General features: G+C 46.0%; 1 protein-coding gene and 1 pseudogene across 1 annotated transcript; both read left to right on the top strand.

Annotated features, from left to right (window-relative positions):
- Positions 1 to 3,320: 3,320 nt before the first annotated feature.
- On the top strand, positions 3,321 to 14,615 carry LOC117847982 (probable esterase PIR7A). Its single transcript, XM_034729292.2, has 3 exons — positions 3,321 to 3,951; positions 13,703 to 13,846; positions 14,098 to 14,615. The coding sequence occupies exons 1-3, from the start codon at positions 3,553 to 3,555 to the stop codon at positions 14,398 to 14,400; spliced, it is 846 nt and encodes a 281-aa protein (XP_034585183.1). The 5' UTR covers positions 3,321 to 3,552; the 3' UTR covers positions 14,401 to 14,615.
- Positions 14,616 to 17,047: 2,432 nt separating this feature from the next.
- LOC140222195 (uncharacterized) lies at positions 17,048 to 19,954 on the top strand (annotated as a pseudogene).
- Positions 19,955 to 22,734: the final 2,780 nt, after the last annotated feature.

Here is a 22,734-nt window from a genome sequence, read left to right on the forward strand (position 1 = left end):
CCGATGAAGTACTTAAGGAGCACCAAAAACTTGTCGGAGAAACCTACAAAAGTACTAGGAACTGCTGCATTTGACTAAAAAATACTCAGGGGCTTGTCGTACATACATCTATGGGCCCACCAGAAGGTTTGGACAGTTCTAGATACAGGGTTGTACACCGAGACATGTTAGGCATGAAGACTATGGTGCAGGACGATGTGGTCTACGTGGCAAGACAGGAACTAGTAGAGGATTAGGAAACTACTCGTAGCAATTAGAGTAGGACTCACTAGTCGAATCCGACTAGTATTCTTGTAAACAACCGACCTCTAACCCTACCCCCGGCAATATAAGGCAAGGCAGGGACCCCCTCAAAAGTAGTTCAATCCAATTCAATACAACCAACACACAGGACGTAGGGTATTACGCAATCTAGTGGCGCGAACTTGTCTAAATCATGTGTTCGAGTTCACCTTCGAGTTCCTGATCTCGGTGAGCCCCACGCACTAAACACTATCTCGGGCACCCCCCTCGGTAGGTTGCTGGGTCTAAACACCGATAGTAAGAAATTTTCATCTCATGAAACACCCGATTGATTCGTCCACCATGTTTCAAAGCTACCATCGCAGCCTCATGTTCCTTCAATGAATAGTTACCAATCAAGAGAATAGCTTGCCTCTCAGTTTCTACCATGAACTCTGCATTTGATACCCCATTTGGCTTTTTAACACCAAATTTTGGAAATTTAATCTCTAGGTTGTGTCGGGGATCTTTTTCTTAACAAAACTAGTTGGTTTCCAACCATGGCGCGGGGTCAGATGCTAGCAGCCAAAAACTCTTTAATAGAATCTCAACTAGAAACAACTTGACTAGGTTGGAAATAAGCAGATATCCCTGGTGAAGAACGGCTTCGACGGCTAAGAGTGGGCGCGAATTCAGGACAAAGGTACTCCAAAATTTCCTTACCCTCAGAATCTTTTGCATCAACAATAGGAACGGTTGCATAGAACCAATACGAATCCTACTTGTTCGACCACTTATTTTCATAGCCTGGGGCGAGGGCAACTGGCATTATGTTTCCACCGAACCGCCACGTCTGGAAAGTGCAGCATCCATATTACGCCTTGAATTCTTCTTCACCAACAATAATATGCTTCTTTTGGAGATGCAGTTCAAAATGGCAGAAGAAAGACTCTGCATCTATTTCACCTCCAAATGAACAACTACACCAAAAATATTTTAGGATTTGAGGGATGGAATTTGGGGTTAGTTGATGAATCCGGACCTTGTATGCAACAAGAACATCTGCGAAAGCTTTTTCCAATGGAAATCTTAGCCCGACCACGAAGAAATGTCGAAAGACCACACTCTCATTAGGCTGTGGAACAGGAATATCCTCATCTCCAGGGGCCGGCAATCACTAGTGTTGAAATATCCCTTCTCGACATAGAAATTAATGTCATTCGGACTAACCAAAGAACAGCCAAAAAAGCAACTGGTGGGAGTTTCCACAACCGGATCGCTCACATTAGCATCTACATCTTCAAGATCCTCGCCTTCTTCCCTCAGCAGTATAACCATCATCAAAATCACTAGATCTATCCTCATTAGATCCCCCTCAGATGAACTGTTACCTTCGCGGGCGTGTTGAGAGCCGACCATGTCTTCATCTCCCACGTGAGGTGGTTCAATATCAGGATGCACCGGATTGTCGACCGCGATATCATGAGCAATCGAATTCACCGGATTGGCTGCAAAGTTTCCTTGAGTGTTGGGATCCATTAGATTGACAACAGCCAGCTCCTCCTCGGTCATTAGTCTAGCAGTACTTTTAACGCGTGCCACTTTATCTATCGAAAACAAATTCGTATAAGATAGCATTCAATTCATATAAAGTGCAGTGCCAACATAAAGAAAGAAAATCATCTTTGCTAGATCAACAAAGGATGAATTGAAAGGAATGCACGAATCTCAAAGCACAAAATCTGAAAGCAGCGAGGGTACTTGTCAAAGCAAGGGTGTAGAAAGTTACCGCACCCCCCATCTATTTATAGGCCCGGAAAGGCGCCGTTTTGGTAACCCCGCTCAACGGTAAAAAAGCAAGGACAAAATAGTCTTTGAACTACCTTCCCAGAGAGATCCAATCCAACGAGCAGGGAGACGTTTTTCAATCCTTGATCCAGATCAAATGATATTTCAAGGGTTCGACCCACTGAAGTTGGACCTCGCCCCCGAGGGGCTACTGTTCGGGATCTGGATCCGGATTGTAAACATCACTCTCGCACGCCACTTTAGAGAATTGGACCATCACAATGATAATCCAAATGATCTTCACCTTTGCTCAAAGCTAACACCCTCGTCTCCTTTCCTTACCTTCGTCACCTCACCTGCGAGGGTGCGGGGAAATTGTTTTGATCGTGTCCGCAGGTTCTCATGCTGGAGGGCGCAAAGCGAAGGTATTCGACAAACTTGGCGGAGCGAGGTGAAGGTCGCGAGCACATTCGATGTCCGAAATCCAAGGCCCATTCAAGATCACTTGGGTAAAGGTGTGGAGGATTAGGATCACGTTGTGAACGTGACCCTGGTGGCATGAATAGCGTGACTCAGTTAGGGTGTACAAATCGGATTAGGACTCTTCCTTTACCAAAATGTACAATATATTCTTGGAATGTAGTGGTTGAGTGAGGGCAAATTCGGTATGTAAAAGTCGGTTGGCCTCCCTATAAAAGGGGAGGTACCCCACTGTACAAGGGTTCACATTTTTTGAGAAATACAAACTTTAAAAGTTTTGTTTTCCGTTTGTGTGTGCTTTCTTTAAGTTCGGTGAAGAGCTCGCTCTAAACCAACAGTTGTTTTAGCCTATACATATATTCCTTGCATATAAATTATGCTGCAGACATTGGTATAGTCTTCAAAGCACAAGTTTCTCTCGTAATATGTCATAATATATCTGTAATACATAGCAAAGTGATGCTATTAGGAAACTACTTATATAAATGTACTCTTAGGAAAAGTACATTGGTGTCGTCTAGTAGGCGATCTAATACATTGACACATAGTTTTGAGACGACTTCACAGACAACCCGTACAATGGGTTGTCTTATAAGTTGTCCGATAGAGCTATATAATTTCTTAATTTATGCATATGAAAAAAGAAATATTATGAGTTGCGTAGCAACAACAACTCGTACAATGGTTGTTGAGTTATCTCATAGTCTCTCCTCGCTCTCTCTCCTCCATATCATCAACAATCCTATGTGGCACTGCATGAGACGACTTATGAGACCGCTGGCGTGTAGCAATATACTTGCTCTACCATTCTCAAATATTGAAGCTCTACATAAAAATATTTTTCTAATAAAATATTTACAGCAGTTTACTTCAAACAACTTAAAATACATCACTTGGTCGTTGTGATCAGAGAAAATCTGCAACATATCACTCATTCAGACGTCGAGCAAATCTTAACGAAACGAGCCTCCATTACTGACATCGGTGCCGGAGCACCCGGCCACCTGTATTTAGTCTACGAGTCATAGTGTCATACACTCCAACGCAAACCACCGGAAGCTCATGGAGACCAACGGCCGTGCCAACAACAATAGGCACGAGGCGCGGCACCACTTCGTCCTGGTGCACGGGCTGTGCCACGGCGCGTGGTGCTGGTACAAGGCCGCCACGGCGCTGCGGCGCGCGGGCCACCGCGCCACGGCGCCCGACATGGCCGGCTGCGGCGCGCACCCGGCGCGCGCCGGCGAGGTGCGCGGCTTCGAGGAGTACTCGCGCCCGCTGCTGGACGCGGTGGCCGCGCTGCCGCCCGGGGAGCGCGCCGTGCTCGTCGGGCACAGCCACGGCGGGTGCAGCGTCGCGCTCGCCGCCGAGAGGTTCCCGGACAAGGTCGCGGCGGCCGTGTTCGTGACCGCTTCTATGCCGGCCGTCGGCCGCTCCATGGGCGCCGCAACCACCGACGAGGTACTTCGTAATTCGTATACGTACCTTTAATTACCTCAGAACTACTGCTGCACGCGTGGCTGCGAGGGCAAATACCAGGTCGCGCAATAAATTGCATCACGTTGGGGCGCTAGCTGCATGCCGCACGCTGCACGTCATCAACAGAACGTTCGAAAATTTTCAATTTTTTCTTTTGAACGAAGTTCATAGGTGCGCAGTGATAACTATAGAAAAAACTGATAATGGAGGGGTTTTTTTTTGCCATAATAGCAAACTTTGATCGAGCTCGAGATATGTTTGTTGCATTTACTTTGGACAACCTATTTCTACATCTTGTCTCAAATATGTTTCTTCTGCTCTTCATCCTTTTTATTTTGTAATTTGTATTCCCTTCGGAATAAATCAGGAAGACCTTTTCCACAACAAAGTACAAAAATCATTGAGGGTAAAGCGGACCTTGTATAGGAAGGCTAGAGGTGTGAAGTAGATTTATTCCTGCAACTAGCCAAAATAATCCTTGAAACTTTGTTTTTGCTTATTAGCGATTTAATGCATCTAGTTTGCAATTTATTCAATGATAAATCAGCAATGCCACCGGCGGCTATATATAATCACTGTTGTGGAATGCGTCTTCAGTACCGGGTCCAAACCCTCCTTTAGTACCGGTTGTGCAACCGGTATTGCTATTTCAGTACTAAAGGGGGACTTTTAGTACCAGGTCAAATAATCGGTACTAAAAGGGTATTAAAAAATAAGAAAAGAAATCTGCCGACCGGAGCCCGGGCCGCACCCCCCCGCCGTCCGCCCGAGTGCCGACGCCCCGGCCGCACCCCGCCACCGTCTGTCGAGCATCGGAGCGTCGGGCACACAGCACCTGGCCCCGCAAATGGAGAAAGAGAGGGAGGGAGGCGGCGTACATACGCTACTCAGCCACCACCGCCAATTGCCGCCGCCGCTACTCCTGAGCCTGTCGATTGCTGCGCGCTGCCGGATCTGAGGGAGAGGTGGCTGCTACTCTAAGATCCACGTGCTCCTTGCTCCGCCACGCCCTGCCAACGCTCCGCCGCCGCGCTCTCCCGTCGGAGCTCCGCCGCTCCTTGCTCCACCACGCCCTGCCGACGCTTCGCCACCTCGCCGTGTCCTCCCTTCTTGCCTGTCGGTGTTTTATACCCGTCATATCCCGAGGTAGTAGATTAGTTGGTGAGGGATCGTCGGACTGGAACTTGAAGGTAAAAGCGAGGACACAAAACACAGATTTATACAGGTTCGGGCCGCTAGAGTAGCGTGATACCCTACATCCTATTTCGGGTGTTGTATATTGTGCCCTATGCTTAGGTGTTGTTTGGTGTTCAGGATTTGATCCTCTGTTGTGGTTCTATGAGGTCTTGGCCTACCGATCTAGAAATCCCTACCCTCCTTTATATACTCCCGGGGGTGGGATTACTAGTCGGTTACACGGAGGAGTCCCAGTAGGATTACATTATATGAGTCCTAATAGGATTATAGGGGAATCCTAGTAGGAGTTCATCTTCTTCCTTCCTTACAGGTACTGGGGATCTATCCCCGACAAACCCCCAAGCGCTTCATAGTCGAATGTAGCAGTCTTCGAGTACTTTTCAGATTCTCGCCAAGTAGTATTAGTGCTCCTCGAGTACTTTGTCTGGCTGAATCTTCAAAGTTTCTCAAAGGTGCCATAAGGCTATGGTGTGCTCAAACCCTTGATCGTCTTGATTTTGTAATCTTCATCTTTGTAATGTGATATGGAGGGTGGCGGAAGTCGCACTTCATATGGAATAACCCCCGAGTCTTAGGTTGAATCAAAGAATCAGGCTGAGGGTCAATAAAATCTTGAATCTTCTAGCTTTGTCTTGAAAAAAAAACTGTTGGGTGTAGCTTATCTCCCGAGCCTTGGAATGATTAAATAATAAATTCAAGGGTCTAGCGAGCTTTAGTCTTCACTCAAGTCATCATCCGAGTAGTTTTGCGGCATCCAACCCTCGAGCTTACATGCCAGGTGAGCCGTAGGAGCCACGTCGAGTAGTTATTTGGAGCTTAGCCCCTGAGGAAGGAAGCTAGCTGAGCCATTGGAGATATTACGGGTAGTAATTAGCGCTTAGCCCCTAAGTCTAGGAGTTAGCGGAGCCATTGGAAGTACGCTGAACGTCCTGGAGAGTCGTCGTCGAAGCTTGACCTGCAAAAAGACATGCATACATTATGTAGCATATTTGTAGAATTTGAAACTACTAAAATTTATTCAATGATGAATATAGTATAAATGTTGTGTGTCATGCTCTTATTTCGGCCATATTTTTGCTTAGTAGTTAGCCTATTATGTTTAGACTCTCAGTCCCTGTTTAGCTATTGCCACTGCGTGTGAGATCTTTGTCTCGTGTACGCGTACTGTCACTGCTGCTACGCGTTTGAGATCTTTGTCTGGTGTATGCGTCCTAGCGTTTAGGCATGACATAAGATCCAAGACTTTCACGAATTAAGGCATGTTCTGTCGGTGTTTTAGACTGGCAACCCGCCTAGGGGGTACCCTAGGTGGTCTTTTATGCGGTAAGGGTCGTCGAGAATCAAGGAATCAATGGTGACGCAAGGAACACGATTTAGACAGGTTCGGGCCGCTAGATCGCGTAATACCCTACGTCCTGTGTGTTGGTTTGTATTGATGTATGTTCTAGTCCTGAGGGATCTATGAATTGGAGTTGTTCTTGGGTGTCCTGGGCGTGGGTGTTGAGGTATGACCTTGAGGTCTGACCTGCCGAGCTAGGTACCCCTGCCCTCTTTTATATAGTCTAGGGGGCAGAGTACTAGTCGGATTACAAGGAGGAGTCCTAGTAGGAGTACTCGGGACTAGTTCTAGTCGGATTACAGGGGAATCCTAGTAGGAGTCCGAGTTCTTCCTTCTTTGCGGGTACTGGGGATGTATCCCCGACAAGCCCCCGAGCGCTTCATAGTCGAATGCAGCAGTCTTCGAGTAGTCTTGAGATATTCGCCGAGTAGTCTTGGTGCTCTTCGAGTACTTTGTTAGGCTGAATCTTTCAATGCTTCTCAAAGCTGCCATGAGGCTATGGTGTGCTCAAAGTCTTGATCAACATGATATTGTAGTCTTCATGTATGGAGGGCGGCGAAAGTCGCACTCCATATGGAGTAGCCCCCGAGCCTTAGGTTGAATCGTAGAATCGGCTGAGGGTCAAAATCTTGAATCTTCCTCTTTCGACTTGAAAAAATCGATTGTTGGGTGTAGCTTATCAGCCCCCGAGCCTTGGATTGATTGAGTAATGAACCTGAGGGTCTTGAATCTTCACTCAGGTCATCATTCGATTAGTCTTGCGGCGTCCAGCCCCCGTGCTTATGCGCCAGGTAAGTCATTGGAGCCACGTCGAGTAGCTTTGCAGCGTTCAGCCCCCGAGCTTGGGAGCTAGCTAAGCCACTGGAGATATTCCGAGTACTGATTGGTGCTTATCCCCCGAGTTCGGGAACTAGCCTGTGCCGTTGGAGGCATGCTTAGTAGGCGTCGCGACGAGCATCGTCGCCAAAGCTTGACCTGAAAGAAAAAATGTGTACATTATGTAGCATATTTGTAGGATTTTGAAACTGCTGAAATTTATCCAGTGATCAGTATGAAAGTTGTGTCATGCTCTTATTCCGGTCATACTCTTCCCGAGTAGTTAGCCTGTTACGCTTAGGCTCTCAGTCTCTGGGTAGCCGTTGCCGCTGCGTGTGTGAGATCGGCCTCGTATACGCGTATGGGCTTAGGCGTGACAGATGCGCCTAAGGCTTTCACGAGTTAAGGCGTGTACTACTCGAGAAGAGTAGTGACCTTAAGAGAAGACACAAATGAGAGGAGTCGCTGCTGCGACCAGAAAGAGACTGCATGATTGCGAGTCAAGCTCTTGTTTCAGTCATACTCTTCCCGAGTAGTTAGCCTGTTACGCTTAGGCTCTCAGTCTCTGGGTAGCCGTTGCCGCTGCGTGTGTGAGATCGGCCTCGTATACGCGTATGGGCTTAAGCGTGACAGATGCGCCTGAGGCTTTCACGAGTTAAGGCGTGTACTACTCGAGAAGAGTAGTGACCTCAAGAGAAGATAAGGAAAATTCGTTATTGCGATAAAAAGAGAGCGCGGTAGCGCGAAAGAGTTTGCTGCCCTCCGGCGAATAGAGCGCGCGTTGCGCGCAAGAGTTTCCGGCGAGTAGAGCGCGTGTTGCGCGCAAACGGAGAATAAGCCGGAAAATAATTTAGAAAAGTGACTTAGCTTGATTCGTGGATGATTGTTGACGAAGCCGTGACGGTCGTTGACGAAGTCGACTAGTAGGAGGCGATTCTGACTAGTTGTTGGTGATGCAAAGTTTGCCCCGACTAATTTTTAGTCGAGATGAGTTGAAGTCGTCGACGAGCTGCCCGTAGCTGACGGAGTGGTCGGCAAGCTGATCGTGGTTGTCTTGACGCGGGCGAGGAGTAGTTCATTCCGTTTCGCCCGACCCAAGGTCCCGGGGTCGGACATGCCCGACCCTTTGAGGATGGAAATCCGCCTCGCCCGACCCTTGGTCCCGGGGTCGGATGCGCCCGACCCCTTGAGGGTGGAACTCCGCCTCGCCCGACCCTTGCTCCCGGGGTCGGATGCGCCCGACTCCTTGCCGCAAGGCTTCAAATCGCCCGACCCCCGGCTTAGAGGGTCGGACTAATCCAAGACCTCGAGACAAGGATGCGTTTTGAGCGTAGACCATGCTTGGCTGGAGTAGTCGGCGCGCTTACGACATAGTCGATGAAATCATCGGCGAGCCGCCCGTAGTCGTTGGCGAGCTTGCGATGTAGTCGGACTTTCGAGTTGTAGTCAAACTCAGAGTCGCTGTCGGACTTCGAGTCGTAGTCGGACCCAGAGTCGCCATCGGAATCCGAGTTGTAGTCGGACCCGGAGCCACCGTTGGAGTTCGAGTTCGAATCGCGGTGGAACCTGGGGTCACCGTCGAAGTTGACGATCTGGCGCTGGAACGATCCGGCGCCGTCTACGATGCAGAGCCGGGATCCAAAAACGAAGGTTGCGCCGGCTTCGATGAAGAAGGCGGGCCTGATGATGATCTTTGCCATTGAGTTCGCGTTGAGAAACTCGACGAGTCCCCCTACCTGGCGCGCTAGCTGTCGGTGTTTTAAACCGGCAACCCGCCTAGGGGGTACCCTAGGTGGTCTTTTATGCGGTAAGGGTCGTCGAGAATCAAGGAATGAATGGTGATGCAAGGAACACGATTTAGACAGGTTCGGGCCGTTAGATCGCGTAATACCCTACGTCCTGTGTGTTGGTTTGTATTGATGTATGTTCTGGTCCTGAGAGATCTATGAATTGGAGTTGTTCTTGGGTGTCCTGGGCTTGGGTGTTGAGGTATGACCTTGAGGTCTGACCTGCCGAGCTAGGTACCCCTGCCCTCCTTTATATAGTCCAGGGGGCAGAGTACTAGTCGGATTACAAGGAGGAGTCCTAGTAGGAGTACTCGGGACTAGTTATAGTCGGATTACAGGGGAATCCTAGTAGGAGTCTGAGTTCTTCCTTCTTTGCGGGTACTGGGGATGTATCCCTGACATGTTCTGCTTGAGGAGATTAACAACCGCTAAGAGAAGACATTTAAAATAAGTAGTCGGCATTGCGACAAAAAACTGCACGATTACGCGTAAAGTAGTCATTGAGACTTTTCTGCCTTTTTGACGAGGAGAGCGCGTGTTACTGCGCATAAGATTTTTACCTCCTTAGGGTGTAGCCGCTGCGAGCCTCCAGCACTCAGTGCACCAAACCTGTGACCGTAGCCTCTGAAATTTGATGTACCAAGCCTGTTGGCAGAGCTTCCGGAATTCAGTGCACAAACCCGTGGCTATAGCCTACAGCGGAAACCGACTCGGTCTTCAACTGGAATGTGGAGCACGTCGATTCTGTCTTGGTGTAGATTTGTCTACTCGTAACTCTGACTCGGTGACTTGCTTCTTGTTGAGCAGATTGATCTTAATGAGGTCCTTCAAGCTCGCCTGATGATCTCGACGATCACCCCTACCTGGCACACCAGATGTCGGTGTTTTTTACTCAGCAACCTACCGAGGGGTATCCCAAGGTAGTAGATTGGTTGGTGGGGGATCAGCGAACCTGAAACTCGAAGGTAAAAGCGAGGACACAAGACACAGATTTATACAGGTTCGGACCGCCAGAGTAGCCTAATACCCTACGTCATATTTGGAGTGTTGTATATTGCGCCCTGCGCTTGGGTATTTTTTGGTGTTGAGAATTTGATCCTCTGTTATGGTTCTATGAGGTCTTGACCTACCAATCTAGGGACCCCTGCCCTCCTTTATATACTCCAGGGGTGGGATTACTAGTCGTTTAGAAGAAGAAGTCCTAGTAGGATCCTACATGGTATGAGTCCTAGTAGGATTACAGGAGAATCCTATTAGGAGTCCATCTTCTTCCTTCCTTACGAGTACTGAGGATCTATCCTCGACATTGTCTCCACCGCTCCTTATCCCACCACCACTCCTCACGACATGTAAGAGATAAGGAGCAAGCGGGGGGGGGGGGGAGGGGAGGGAGGGACCGCGACGGGAGGGGTGGTGATGGGATCTGTGTTGGGAGAGGGAGTGGATTCAGCTAGGGAGAGAGGGGGGATTTGGCGGGGAGAAGAAGAGAGTGAGGTGCGGGTGAGAGGATGAGGGAACGAGCGGAAAAGTGTGGGGAGGGGTGAGCGTGGGGTGAGAGAGATAAGGGGGGCTGACGCGTGAGGGGAGGTTGCGATTTAGTACCAGGTGAAGCCTCCACCTGGTACTAAAGGCTCTCAAGCACATTAGTACCGGTTGGAGGCTTCAACGGGTACTAATTTGTGACCTTTAGTACCAAGTGAAGCCTTCACCCGGTACTAAAGGGGGTCATGAGGAGCTCCTTGGGGACTGGCCGTTAGACCTGTTACTAATGCTCACTTTAATACCGGGTCAAAACGTAATCGGTACTGAGCCTCGGAATAAATGTTGAGTTTTCCAGTAGCGAACTAAACTTCACCTGGTACTAAAGGGGGTCACGAGGAGGTCCTTGGGGACTGGCCGTTAGACTTGTTACTAATGCTCACATTAATACCGGGTCAAAACGTAATCGGTACTGAGTCTCGAAATAAATGCTGAGTTTCCAGTAGCGAACGGTTTAGTGCATCATTTTCATCACATTTCGTATGGTCCAATGATGCGTATAAGACATACGGGCAACGATTGCGTGCGTTATGTGTATTGCTTTGGCTGTGTAGCAACACTGACATATTGAGCTGGTGTAGGTTAAAAAGGAACCTGGCTTCACAGGTCCCTGTTCAATTCCCATTCAATTTGCCAAAGATGTATGGAGCGTCTAGTTTCTCGAGCTAAAGTTTAGTCCATGTCACATTGAATATTCGAAGGCTAATTAGGAGGACTAAATATGAGTTAATTATAAAACTAATTGCACAAATAGAGGCTAAACGGCGAGATCTATTAAGCCTAATTAATTCATCATTAGCAAATGTTTACTGTAGCAGCACATTGTCAAATCATAGACTAATTAGGCTTAATAGATTCATCTCGCTGTTTAACCTCCATCTGTGTAATGGATTTTGTAAATAGTCTATATTTAATACTCCTAATTAGTATCTAAATATTTGATGTGACTAGTGCTAAAAATAAGTAAGGGGAAACAAACGGGGCGTAGTCTGTGCCACAATGATCTATGCGTGTTGACGCTACATCATCGTTTTTACTGGATGAATGAGCCAGAGCCGGTGGAAACTACATCGCCCGCTGCTGATGCAACCGACTCGTTGACTAGGGTCTATTTGGCTCCCACGTGCTAAACTTCACCACTTGTCACATCGGATGTTTACCTGTCATATCGGATGTTTGGATACTAAGTAGGAGTATTAAACATAGTCTAATTACAAAACTAATTACACAGATGGAGTTTAATTCGTGAGACGAATCTATTAAGCCTAATTAGTCCGTGATTTGACAATGTGGTGCTACAGTAATCATTTACTAATGATGGATTAATTAGTTTTAATAGATTCGTCTCGCGAATTAGCCTAGGGATTCTGCAATTAGTTTTATAATTAGCTCATGTTTAGTCCTCCTAATTAGCATCCGAACATCCGACGTGACACTGCTAAAGTTTAGCACCTAGTATCCAAACTCCTAAAGAGGTGTTTGGATGCTATGTGTTAAACTTTAAACGTGTCACATCGGATGTTCGGATGTCAATTAGGAGGACTAAATATGAGCTAATTATAAAACTAATTGTAGAACCCTGTGCTAATTCGTGAGACGAATCTATTAAGCCTAATTAATCCATCATTACCAAATGGTTACTGTAGCACCACATTATCAAATCATGGACTAATTAGGTTTAATAGATTCGTTTCGCGAATTAGACGCCATATGTGTAATTAGTTTTGTAATTAGTTTATGTTTAATAATCCTAATTAGCATCAAAACATCCACATATGTGGTGAGGTGTAAACACCCCTAAAATAAGCGAAAGAAGCGAAAATGCCAACTACAGCTCGGCCGTCAGTCATATCATATCAATCATATCATAGATGATACTACAGTACAGCAGCAGTGCAGCACAGTACACTGAGAGAGTTGACACGACGGTAATAAAGCAACTAGCTAGCAGTAGCAAGTAAAGTGTGTTGTAATTTTGGATCGGACAGGTAATAAAGTATGCATGCATGTGCTCGTGCGTAAATAGAAGCTACCTCTGCAGGCTTTCCCTACGTGCACAACGTGGCGTCCAGACGGCCGGAGCCTAAGCCTGCGTACATCGGCGGGTGCCTATAGTCCTCCTGTATACAAGCGCATAGTGGATGCGTGGCGTTATCACGACCGCCGATCGGGTCCTGAGTCCTGACCCTACTGTGACCTCGACAGCTCAAGGTGCGCCGTACGCGCACGAGCACCTACGACGGGTTTGCCAACCGCAGCTGCAGAATAGACGAGATATAGCGGTGTCGGAGCTTAGCTTGGACAGGAACAGGATGACATCAAATGCAAGACAGGGTGCCAGATTAGCATTTACTTAACGCTTAAAACAGTGAAATCAAGTACTTTACTAAGAATTTTTCTTACTAAGAGGGCATGGTCCACTTGGTTCTCACTGAGCTCCGCCACTGCAGCCTGCAGGCAGACGCGCCAAACCACAAGGCAGAGAGGCGCAGAGCTAATGCAGGTTTAGCCTAGGTGCTGGCGTACGATAGAATCACTAAAAGCGCCTAAATATTTTTAGAAAAAATATGCATTACATTATACCATAATCTGTTATCATGTAAAAGTTGAAATATTAAAGCTTATAGAAAAGAGAAATCAATATATAGTTGCGCTTTATAGAGAGAGAGGACTGCATAAATTATTTATCACGCACTACGATGAAATGACCATGTTTGATGCCTCCGTCCTAAAATATAAAATATTTTGATTTGTCCTAAGTAAAATTGCGCTAAGTTTTACTGATCGATTACCCTCCTTTTGTTTGGTCTGCTTTTCTCCCTACACCCCTTATTACTCATCCGTTTCATATTGGAAGGAGTTTTGATTTTTATAAATACATAATTTTTATCGTACCCATACAATCATACATCTAGATATAAATTATGTTTAAAAAACTATATATCTAGAAAAGTTATGATCATTTATAATTTGGAATGAAGGGAATATTGCAGTGGATTTTGCATGTAATCATTACAGTTCTCTCTTTCTCTGTTTTCCACCCTACTGTCGCCAGTATCTCAAGTTCGTTGCAGCAGAGCCAGATTTCTTCCTAGACACCAAAGAGCAAGACCAGGAGAATCCTGAGATTCCTGGACGGCCGGTTCTCTTCGGGCCAAAGTTCGTGGCCCAGAGACTCTATCAACTATGCCCGGCAGAGGTGAGTGAGACTGTGAAAGCCACACAATCTTGATATCAACCTTTCTTGTTCTCTTCCCCATTAATGTTCAGCGTTATTGACCATGCCAAAGGAAAAAAAACAGGCTTAAGGCTTACTAAAAGAAAATGAGTGAATTTCATTGCGAAAGAGGTTAAAACCATGATAGATATTTTACCTTCAGACGTGAAAACACAAAGTTATTAACGAAATCACCGTGATGTTAGTGAAGCAGCTTCTTAATTTAACTGCAGGACTTGACGTTGGCCTTGTCGCTGATCCGGCCGGCGAACCGGTTCGACGAGGACGCGCTGATGAAGGACGAGAAGCTGCTGACAGAAGCAGGGTACGGGTCGACAAGGCGCGTGTTCGTGGTGGTGGAGGGCGACCTGGGCATCCCGGCGGAGTTCCAGCGCCGCATGATCGCGCTGAGCCCCGGCGTCGAGGTGGAGGCGATGGCCGCTGGCGGGGCCGACCACATGGCCATGCTGTCCGGGACGGAGGAGCTCGTCGAGCTCCTCATCAGAGTCGCCAACAAGTGCACTGTCCGAGTGTGATCGATGACATGGCTGGTGTCGCGTGTAGTCATCGCCCAGCTAGCAGTCAGCAAATCAAATGCTTAGAATGAGAATCATGATCATTGTTGGCATGGCTTGATGTGTGTCAGCACTCAACGAATAAAATCAAAATAGAACTATGTACCTGTTTTGTATTGCGTGTAATTTACTATGGACCATATTTCTCTTCGATAAGCACACTCTAATTTGTCTTACTCGCTCTTTTTTTAAGCTAAAAAATTAGCACGAATCCTAAAGCATATTTAATCAATTTATTGACTTATTTTGTTGTTATACATCCGGGGCCCAGCCCAACCCATTACGGTCCAAATTCTTCATGTTTTTCTTCCCTTCGTTGCCGGACACCGCGGCACAAGCTGCGTAAATGGCTGGTGATCGGTGAATGCTAGTTCAACTGGAACCCAAGCGTTGGAACCCCGTTTGCCTGGGAGGATGATTCGATGACAGCTCGACACTTCCGGCTGCCGATGCCCATTGATGGACAAATGCATACATCGATTCACATGTTGCCTTCGATTTGGAGACTTTGTTTACCCGCTGGTTCAATGTATTTTTCTTTTTTGATTGATTATTTCTACTGCTAAATGTGCAACGTGGCTCAAAAAATGGTGACCTTTTTGATTGATTGTCGCTAGTACTAGAAAAACCCCACCAACAGCGCAGCTGTGATGAAATGCGAGAGGCATCATCTTGCTTCCAATCCAATCCAATCCGCCGCCGCCGCCGCCGCAGTCGATCCTAAGACCTAAACAATCAATCAAAGAGTTTTTGTGCTTCTAGGACTAGTAGCTGGATATTGCGATCTGCGTTAGTGAAATTCGCTCTGCCAGCTACTTGCATCTCTGTGCTGTGCCGGCAAAAGGCGCCGCCGTGGCCAGAGGAAAGCGCCGCAAGACGGGAAGGAAAGGGAGGGATTGGGCTGGGCCAGGATGGGCTGGAGCAGACAGCGCATTGATGTGTGAAAAACCAAAACCAATAAGTTAAGTAATTAAGGTGCTTTATGATTCGTGCTATTTTTTTGAGAAGGGAGTACCGGAGCAGTTCTCTTTTTGAAGACGGCAATGCAAGCAAGTTATCTGACTTTGCACCGGCCGAGTGTGATCGATGCATGAGATGGCTGGTGTTGTGTCGTCAGTCAGCAAATCAAATTTGCTTACAACGAGAATGATTATTGTTGACAACTTGACATGGCTTTGTGTTAGCACTCAGCAAATCAGATCCAAAATAAACTATATATTTGATGTGTATTGCATGTACTTAATTTGTGAGTACTATAGACCATAGTTCTCTTCGATAAGCACTCTAAAATTTCGTCTTTGCTCGCTCTGATTTTTATGACGGCACTGCAAGCAAATTATATGACTTTGCACAATAAAGTTATTGCACTGGGATCTCATCTTGGCCACCGAATCTAGCACAGATGGGTGAGATTAGTGTTGGAGCAATGCAACCAGAGATCTTTATGGGTAGAAAGTAATTAAAGGCAGAACACCGTAGTGCTGTGACTTTGATCCTCAAAGAATGAGGAAGACGATCTGCACCTAGTTGTTGGGCGGCAACTAAGAGTTCAGGTCAAACTGAATTTTTCCACGAACACGTACAACTCTTTATCTTCTCACGGTGACTCTCTCGACCCTTCCCTTCCATCCTTTTTGCTACAGTAAGAGCAGAGGTGGCGGCCAATTTTCTTGTCTCCAGCTTCGATTCACCCGCCTCCCTCCTCTCCGGCGATCTCGTCGCCGCCGGAGAGGGAGGGGAAGCCGAATCGGCCAGAGGGCCGTATAGTTTAGGTCTAGAGTAGGATCTAGGGTTCTAAATAAGTCCGGGTGGTATCAGTTCGATGTGTGCTGGTGCTTTTGATCCTCTGGAGTGACGTCGGTGTTGGTCAGCGAGTCCGGGGCTATCTTCTTCAGCAGTGCTCCATGGAGGCTTGGATGTACTTGGGTGGCGGTGCGTCGTCATTTAGGATGCTTTTCCCTCCCAGTTGGTGATGCGGATGATGGCGACAATGGTGTTGGCGACGGGCTTTCCTTTGATCCATCTCGGAGGTTTGTTTTTCTTCTCTTCTGCGAAAGGAAGGAAGACTTGGCTACCCCCTCGGGGTTTTCCTTTCGGAAAAATTGATTATGTAGCATAGAAAGATCGCGACTTCCGTAAAATACCACTGAAAGACATCGGCCCCGTAAAATACCACTAAAAGGTGCACACGTTAACTGAAAGTCGCACTCCATCGCATTTTTTCACCGAAAACTCATTTTTGGACCCTTTTCAGCACATCACGTGAACATGGAATGACCTTTCTACCCTTGGCTGGAGGACAAGTCCCAGGCAAACCTTATCCAACCGCATCTTGCATAGGCCCATCCCTCCCAGCTCCCGTGCGTCGCCCCTTCTCTTCCACAGCTGCCGCCCCTTCTCTCCCAGGTCCTGCGCCACCCCTCCCAGGTCCTACGCCACCGCCCCTCCCCTTCTCTCCCACCGCCATCGCCCACCCCTTCTCTCCCACCACCGCTGCCCCTTCTCTCCCAGGTCTTGCGCCGCCCCTCCCAGGTCTTGCGCCGCCACCCCTCCATCATCCTAGCATCCTTGAGTGGCCCCTTGAGCCCAGTGTCCTCAGATGCATCCAATGGAGATCCCCGAAGGGTAAGACCGAAACCCTAGCTCATCCCTTCCCTGTTACTGCTCATTGTTCCTCATATGCTTCTTGTAGATTAGTTGTATTGTAGAAATTAGTTGTAAAACACGCGTGTTGTCGGATACATGGATTGATTTTGTATGGGATTGGAAGTAGGGCATACATGGACTGATTTTGTATCAGAAGATAGTTGACTGATTTTGTGCTGATTCAATGGGAATTGTAACAAATGAGTCAAATGGATTAGAAGTGAGGATTCATGTGAAGAATTGATGTTAATTTTTGCACTGCTACTATGTTCAGGATTGATGAGAACAATGCTTGTAGAGTAGTGATTGATGTATGCTCCTTCTCAACTATTGAAGATGGTAGAGCGACGTACCAAAAGGGCAGATGTTTGGAGTGGTGGGTAGATTCAGATGAGTACTCTATCATTGACATGGAGAAGGATGTTTTCAAACACTTTGCTTGAGCAAGCAACCAGGAGTCGAATTTTTGGTTTGCAAATAAAAAAGGTCAAATGACTCACCTTGCTACTAATCAAGAGCTTCTTACCTTGCTACAGGTTTCAAAAAATGTGAAGTTCATCATGACTGTTGATAGATGTGTCACTCAAATGGAGGATCAAAGTTAGGTCATAGATGAGGATAATAACCTGCAACTTGTAGTCAGCAATGAAGGTCAATATAAAGTTGTAGGTCTAGAATATGAAGGTGATGAATGGGCGGATGAACCAGAACTTCGGGTTTCAGGAGCTGGTCCTGCTAGAGTAGAGGAGGAGGAGGAGAAGGAGCACTATATGGACTATGGTTTTGACCCTAAGGGAGATGATCCAGTTGGAGCAGATGAAGAATGGAGATATTTCAAGAAGCAACAAAAGGAAAAGAAAAAAGTGGAGAAAAAAGGGAAAGTATATGAAGGTACAGATCCTGATGCTGTACCAAGTGATGAAGCCACTATGATGAAAGATGCACCCTATGCTGCACACACTACATATGACAGAGGTAACCCTGAGATAAAGAAAGGATCCACATTTGCTGATAAAGATACTTTCATCTTGGTAATCGAGCAACATGCAATTAAAAGGGAGTTCCAGATATTTGTGGAGCATAGTGACACAAGAAGGTATAGGGCAATATGTGCCGATTCAGCTTGTGAATGGAAAATACATGCAAAGAAACTTCTTGGCTACCCTACTTTTATGGTATACATGTTTTGTCCATATTTTCATAATTGTTCAGATCTGTTACATACATGTTTTGTCCATATTTTCATAATGGTTCAGATCTATCCATATACATGTTTTGTCCATATTTTCATAATTGTTTAGATTGTCTTATTTTAGAAGGGCATACATGCGCCAGCACAAGCCAAGTGAAGGGTAAGAAAGCCACTAAAGGTTGGATCGCTGACAGGGCAAAAGAGATACTCATGTCAAATCCATCCATGGGAGCAAAGAAGATGAAGGATCAGATTGAACAATAATTCACAATCAAACTATCATATAACAAGGTGTAAGACAAAAGGCACTTGAAGGACTCCATGGCACTTGGGAGGACAGCTTCAAAATATTGTGGAGTTTCAAAGCAGAGTTAGAAGCTACATGTCCTAGAAGCATAGTAGAGATCGATTGCAAGAAGAAAAAAGATGGAAAAATCTACTTCTCTAGGATGTTTGTGGCTATCAAAGCATGTGTGGATGGATTTGTTGTTGGATGCAGGCCATACCTTGGAGTTGACTCTACTCACCTCACCGGTAAATATAATGGACAGCTAGCTGCAGCAACAACAATTGATGGGCATAATTGGATGTATCCCGTGGCATATGGGATTTTTTACAAGAAGACAAAAGCTGATTGGACTTGGTTCTTGATGCAGTTGAAGAGAGCAATTGGGACTCCACATAGACTCACAATCCACACTGATGCTTGCAAAGGTTTAGAGACAGCAGTCCATAAGGTCTTTGAAGGTGTAGTTGAGCACAGAGAGTGTTTTAGACACCTCATGCAAAACTTTAGGAAACATTTCGAAGGAGAAGTATTAAAGTACATGTGGCCTTGTGCTTGGACATGTCCTACTCGAAGGCATCAATGGTTATGGGAAAGAATTGTTGAAAACTGTCCAAATGCAGTTCCTTACTTGGAAGCAGAACACAAACAGATTTGGTCAAGAGCTAAGTTTTCTGGTGATTGCAAGGTTGACTATGTGAATAACAACATATCAGAGTGCTTCAACAACTGGATTAAGGAATGCAAAGGTTTCCATGTGGATGCCCTCATGGACACCATTAGACAGATGATCATGGAAAACATAGCAATGAGGCAGGTCATAGCTTAAAGACTAGAAGGGCTAATTCTTCCTAGTGTTATCAATGAGCTGAATATGAAGAGTAGAAACTTCAAGTACACCATCAAGGGAAGTGGTGGACTTAAGGCAGATGTATCTGGATTGACTAAGGACAACCATCCTTGGAGGCATGAGATAGATCTTGAGCTGAAAACATGCTCATGTGGTCAGTGGTAGATTTCTGGTAAACCCTGCACACATGCTATATGTTTCATAGGTTCATTGAGAAAGGTGAAACTTGAGGACTATGTGCATGAATACTACTCAGTTGAGCGTTTCAAGGCTTGTTATCAGTTTAAGGTAAACCCGATGGTTGACAAGTCACAATGGCTTGTGGTTGATCTTGGGTTTGAGATGCTGCCTCCATAGATAGAAAGGGTTGCGGGTAGACCTAGAATGAAAAAAAATCAAGAGTAGAAGTGAGCCAGGGAAAAGGGGACCTTACCAATGCAAGAGATACTTCCAATTTGAGCATAATGAAAAGGGATGCCGTGAGCCTCCTACCGAACTTGCTATTGAATTACCCCCATCACTTCCTGCCAAATCTAGGTAAGCTGCATGTTTTTGCTAATATGGTTTCTTTTTTTTCCCACATGCAAAATGATTTGATTACATTGTTGTTCTGTAGTAAAAGAAAGGAAGGATGTGGTACTTCAAAATGCAAGAATGCTTCCAAAAAGTTCAAGAAGAATGGTACAAGAACTTCTTTTGAGACCCCTACTGAACTTGCTATTGAATTACCCAAATCTAGGTAAGTTGAACCTCAAGTTTCATGTTCTAGCTGAATTACCCAATATGGTTTCTTTTTTCTACATGCAAAATGACTTGATTACATTGCTGTTATGTAGTAAAAGAAAGGGAGGAGGTGGTACTTCAAAGAATGGTACAAGAATAACCTCGACTTCTTTAGTCACTCAATCACGTGGTACAGCTACAACTAGCCCTCTACTTCCTTAGCCATCCAAGCACCAGTTAGTCCAGGACCAACAACAAGAAGGATGGCAACTTCTGTTTCTACACCAACAAGACCACCAGGCACACCAGTGAGTCCAGGGCCAATAACAAGACGAATGGCAGCACAACTGGATACATCACCAGGAGACATTGCTAGGAGGGTCATCATAAACTAGGCTAGTGTGATCCTGAATCATTTTATTGAATTGTTGGGCATGTGTTGTTCTGCATGTGTTGGACCAGAACAATATGGTTCCTGTACTGAACCTATTTGGCCATGTGCTTGCAAGATGTGTTGGTCAATATTAGTCTATGTGTTGAACCAGAATATTTTTTATGTGCTTGGTCAATATTTAGTGCATGTGGTGACTTGTATGTGTTGAAATGCTGTCAGTTGATGCCCTGTGCTTGATTCTTATGTTTTTAGAGCTCCTGTATCGGTTTGGGGGTATTTTGGTCTAAGTTAACAGACCTAACGCTCAAATCTAACAGAATGGTATTTTCAGTTCACGTGTGCACCTTTTAGTGGTATTTTACGGGATCGATGTCTTTCAGTGGTATTTTACGGAGAACCAATTTTCTCTTTGCTTTTTGGGTCGTCGACTTCGTTGGCGGCACAGGTCTTTTGCCTCTCCGGGAAGATATGGATGGCAGCCGATGTGCGTTAGAGGAGGATGTTTTGCGGCTTTCAATGTTTGTCTCCTTGGATTCCTGGATGGTGGCTTCCATTTCCTGGCCTGCGCTCGTCCTCCTCACCTCCGATTAGGAGGCGGCTCATGAGCGGACCGGGAACGCTGCAGCTGGCCTGGAGGAGCGCGGAAGTGATTCCTTTGTTTCTTAGGGTTCTTTTCTGCAAAGTTCACGCTGGAAAAGGAGTAGATCTGGACCTTGATGTAATTTCCTCTTTTCCAGGATGTGTGTTGTAAACCGGAGGGTTATAATGTGCTTCGTCTTTATCCAATGGATTCCAGCCCCTTTCGCATAAACCCTTTATCTTCTCCACCTCCTCTTCGCTCATGAATCTTCGTACCGTTTTCAAACTTCTCCGCGTGGAACTTAATAACAACAGCCTCCAAATCCATACAACAACCCTCGGGCTGGACCACATGCGTGGGCCATCGCGTCACGTACGGCGCCGGACATGATCGCCTGCGGCGCACCCGACGCACGTCGAAGAGGTCTACACTTTGCAATGAAGATGTTTTCCATTTGAACTATACTGTACTATTAGATTGCTAAACAATTGTTGAAAACTTAAGACAACAGATCTGAAAAGTAGTACAAACACAAGGCGCCGGCTGGACGACAACTTACGCAAGCAGTGACGTATGCAGCAAAAACTTTGTAATCGGTATAGATGGTTCCTAGTGCGTCGCAGAGCAATAGAGAGAGTTGACACGACAGTAAAGTGGCAGTGAAAGTGGACGAGAGACTACGCAATGCATTCACATGCATCGATGGGTAGTAGTGCTCCGGCCATATGGCTGTCACGATAAGCTACATGTGCTGACGAACCACCTAGGCTTGATCGAGGCATCTAATGACCTGATCTCAACAATTGAAATGACACGACAGTTGGGGACCCGGCAAAAGGCTTGGACCCCTTGCTCTCCTATACCCACAACTTCCGTTCTGCTCAGGGCGTTTGGGTCGCTTTGCTTATTTTTAGCACGTGTCACATCAAATGTTTAGATACTAATTAGAAGTATTAAACGTAGACTATTTACAAAACCCATTACATAAGTGGAGGCTAAACGGCGAGACGAATCTATTAAATCTAATTAAACCTAATTAATCCATCATTATCAAATATTTACTGTAGCAACACATTGTCAAATCATGGACTAATTAGGCTTAATAGATTCGTCTCGCCGTTTAGCCTCCACTTATGTAATAGGTTTTATAAATAGTCTACGTTTAATACTTCTAATTAGTATCTAAACATTTGATGTGACGGGTACTAAAAATAAGCAGGAGAAACCAAACCAGGCCTCAATCTCGGTGAACCGTACCCGACACTTTATTGTTGTTCCACCAGCATTCTTCTCCCTATGTCATCCTTCCGCCACATCCTCCTGGTACTGTGGATGGCACTAAGGGATACTTCCTCATCCAAAATTATAAAATTATAAGTCATTTTGATTTTAAGTGCACGTGCGGCACGTACGTGCCTAAAGTAAAGGTAAATAAGAATCTATATTCATAAAACCTCCTAGACACCAAAGAGCTGGCCCAAGAGAATTCTGGCATCCCTGTAAATTGGAAACCCTACTATATTCGGGTTCGGGCCAAATTGCATGGCCCAGAGGCTGTAATCAACTCAGCCCACCAGAGGTGAGCCACAATGTGGAAGTCTCAACCCAACCTTGCATTTTGTTT

This window comes from Setaria viridis, chromosome 3 (genome assembly GCF_005286985.2).
Source record: "Setaria viridis chromosome 3, Setaria_viridis_v4.0, whole genome shotgun sequence".
Classification (NCBI taxonomy): domain Eukaryota; kingdom Viridiplantae; phylum Streptophyta; class Magnoliopsida; order Poales; family Poaceae; genus Setaria; species Setaria viridis.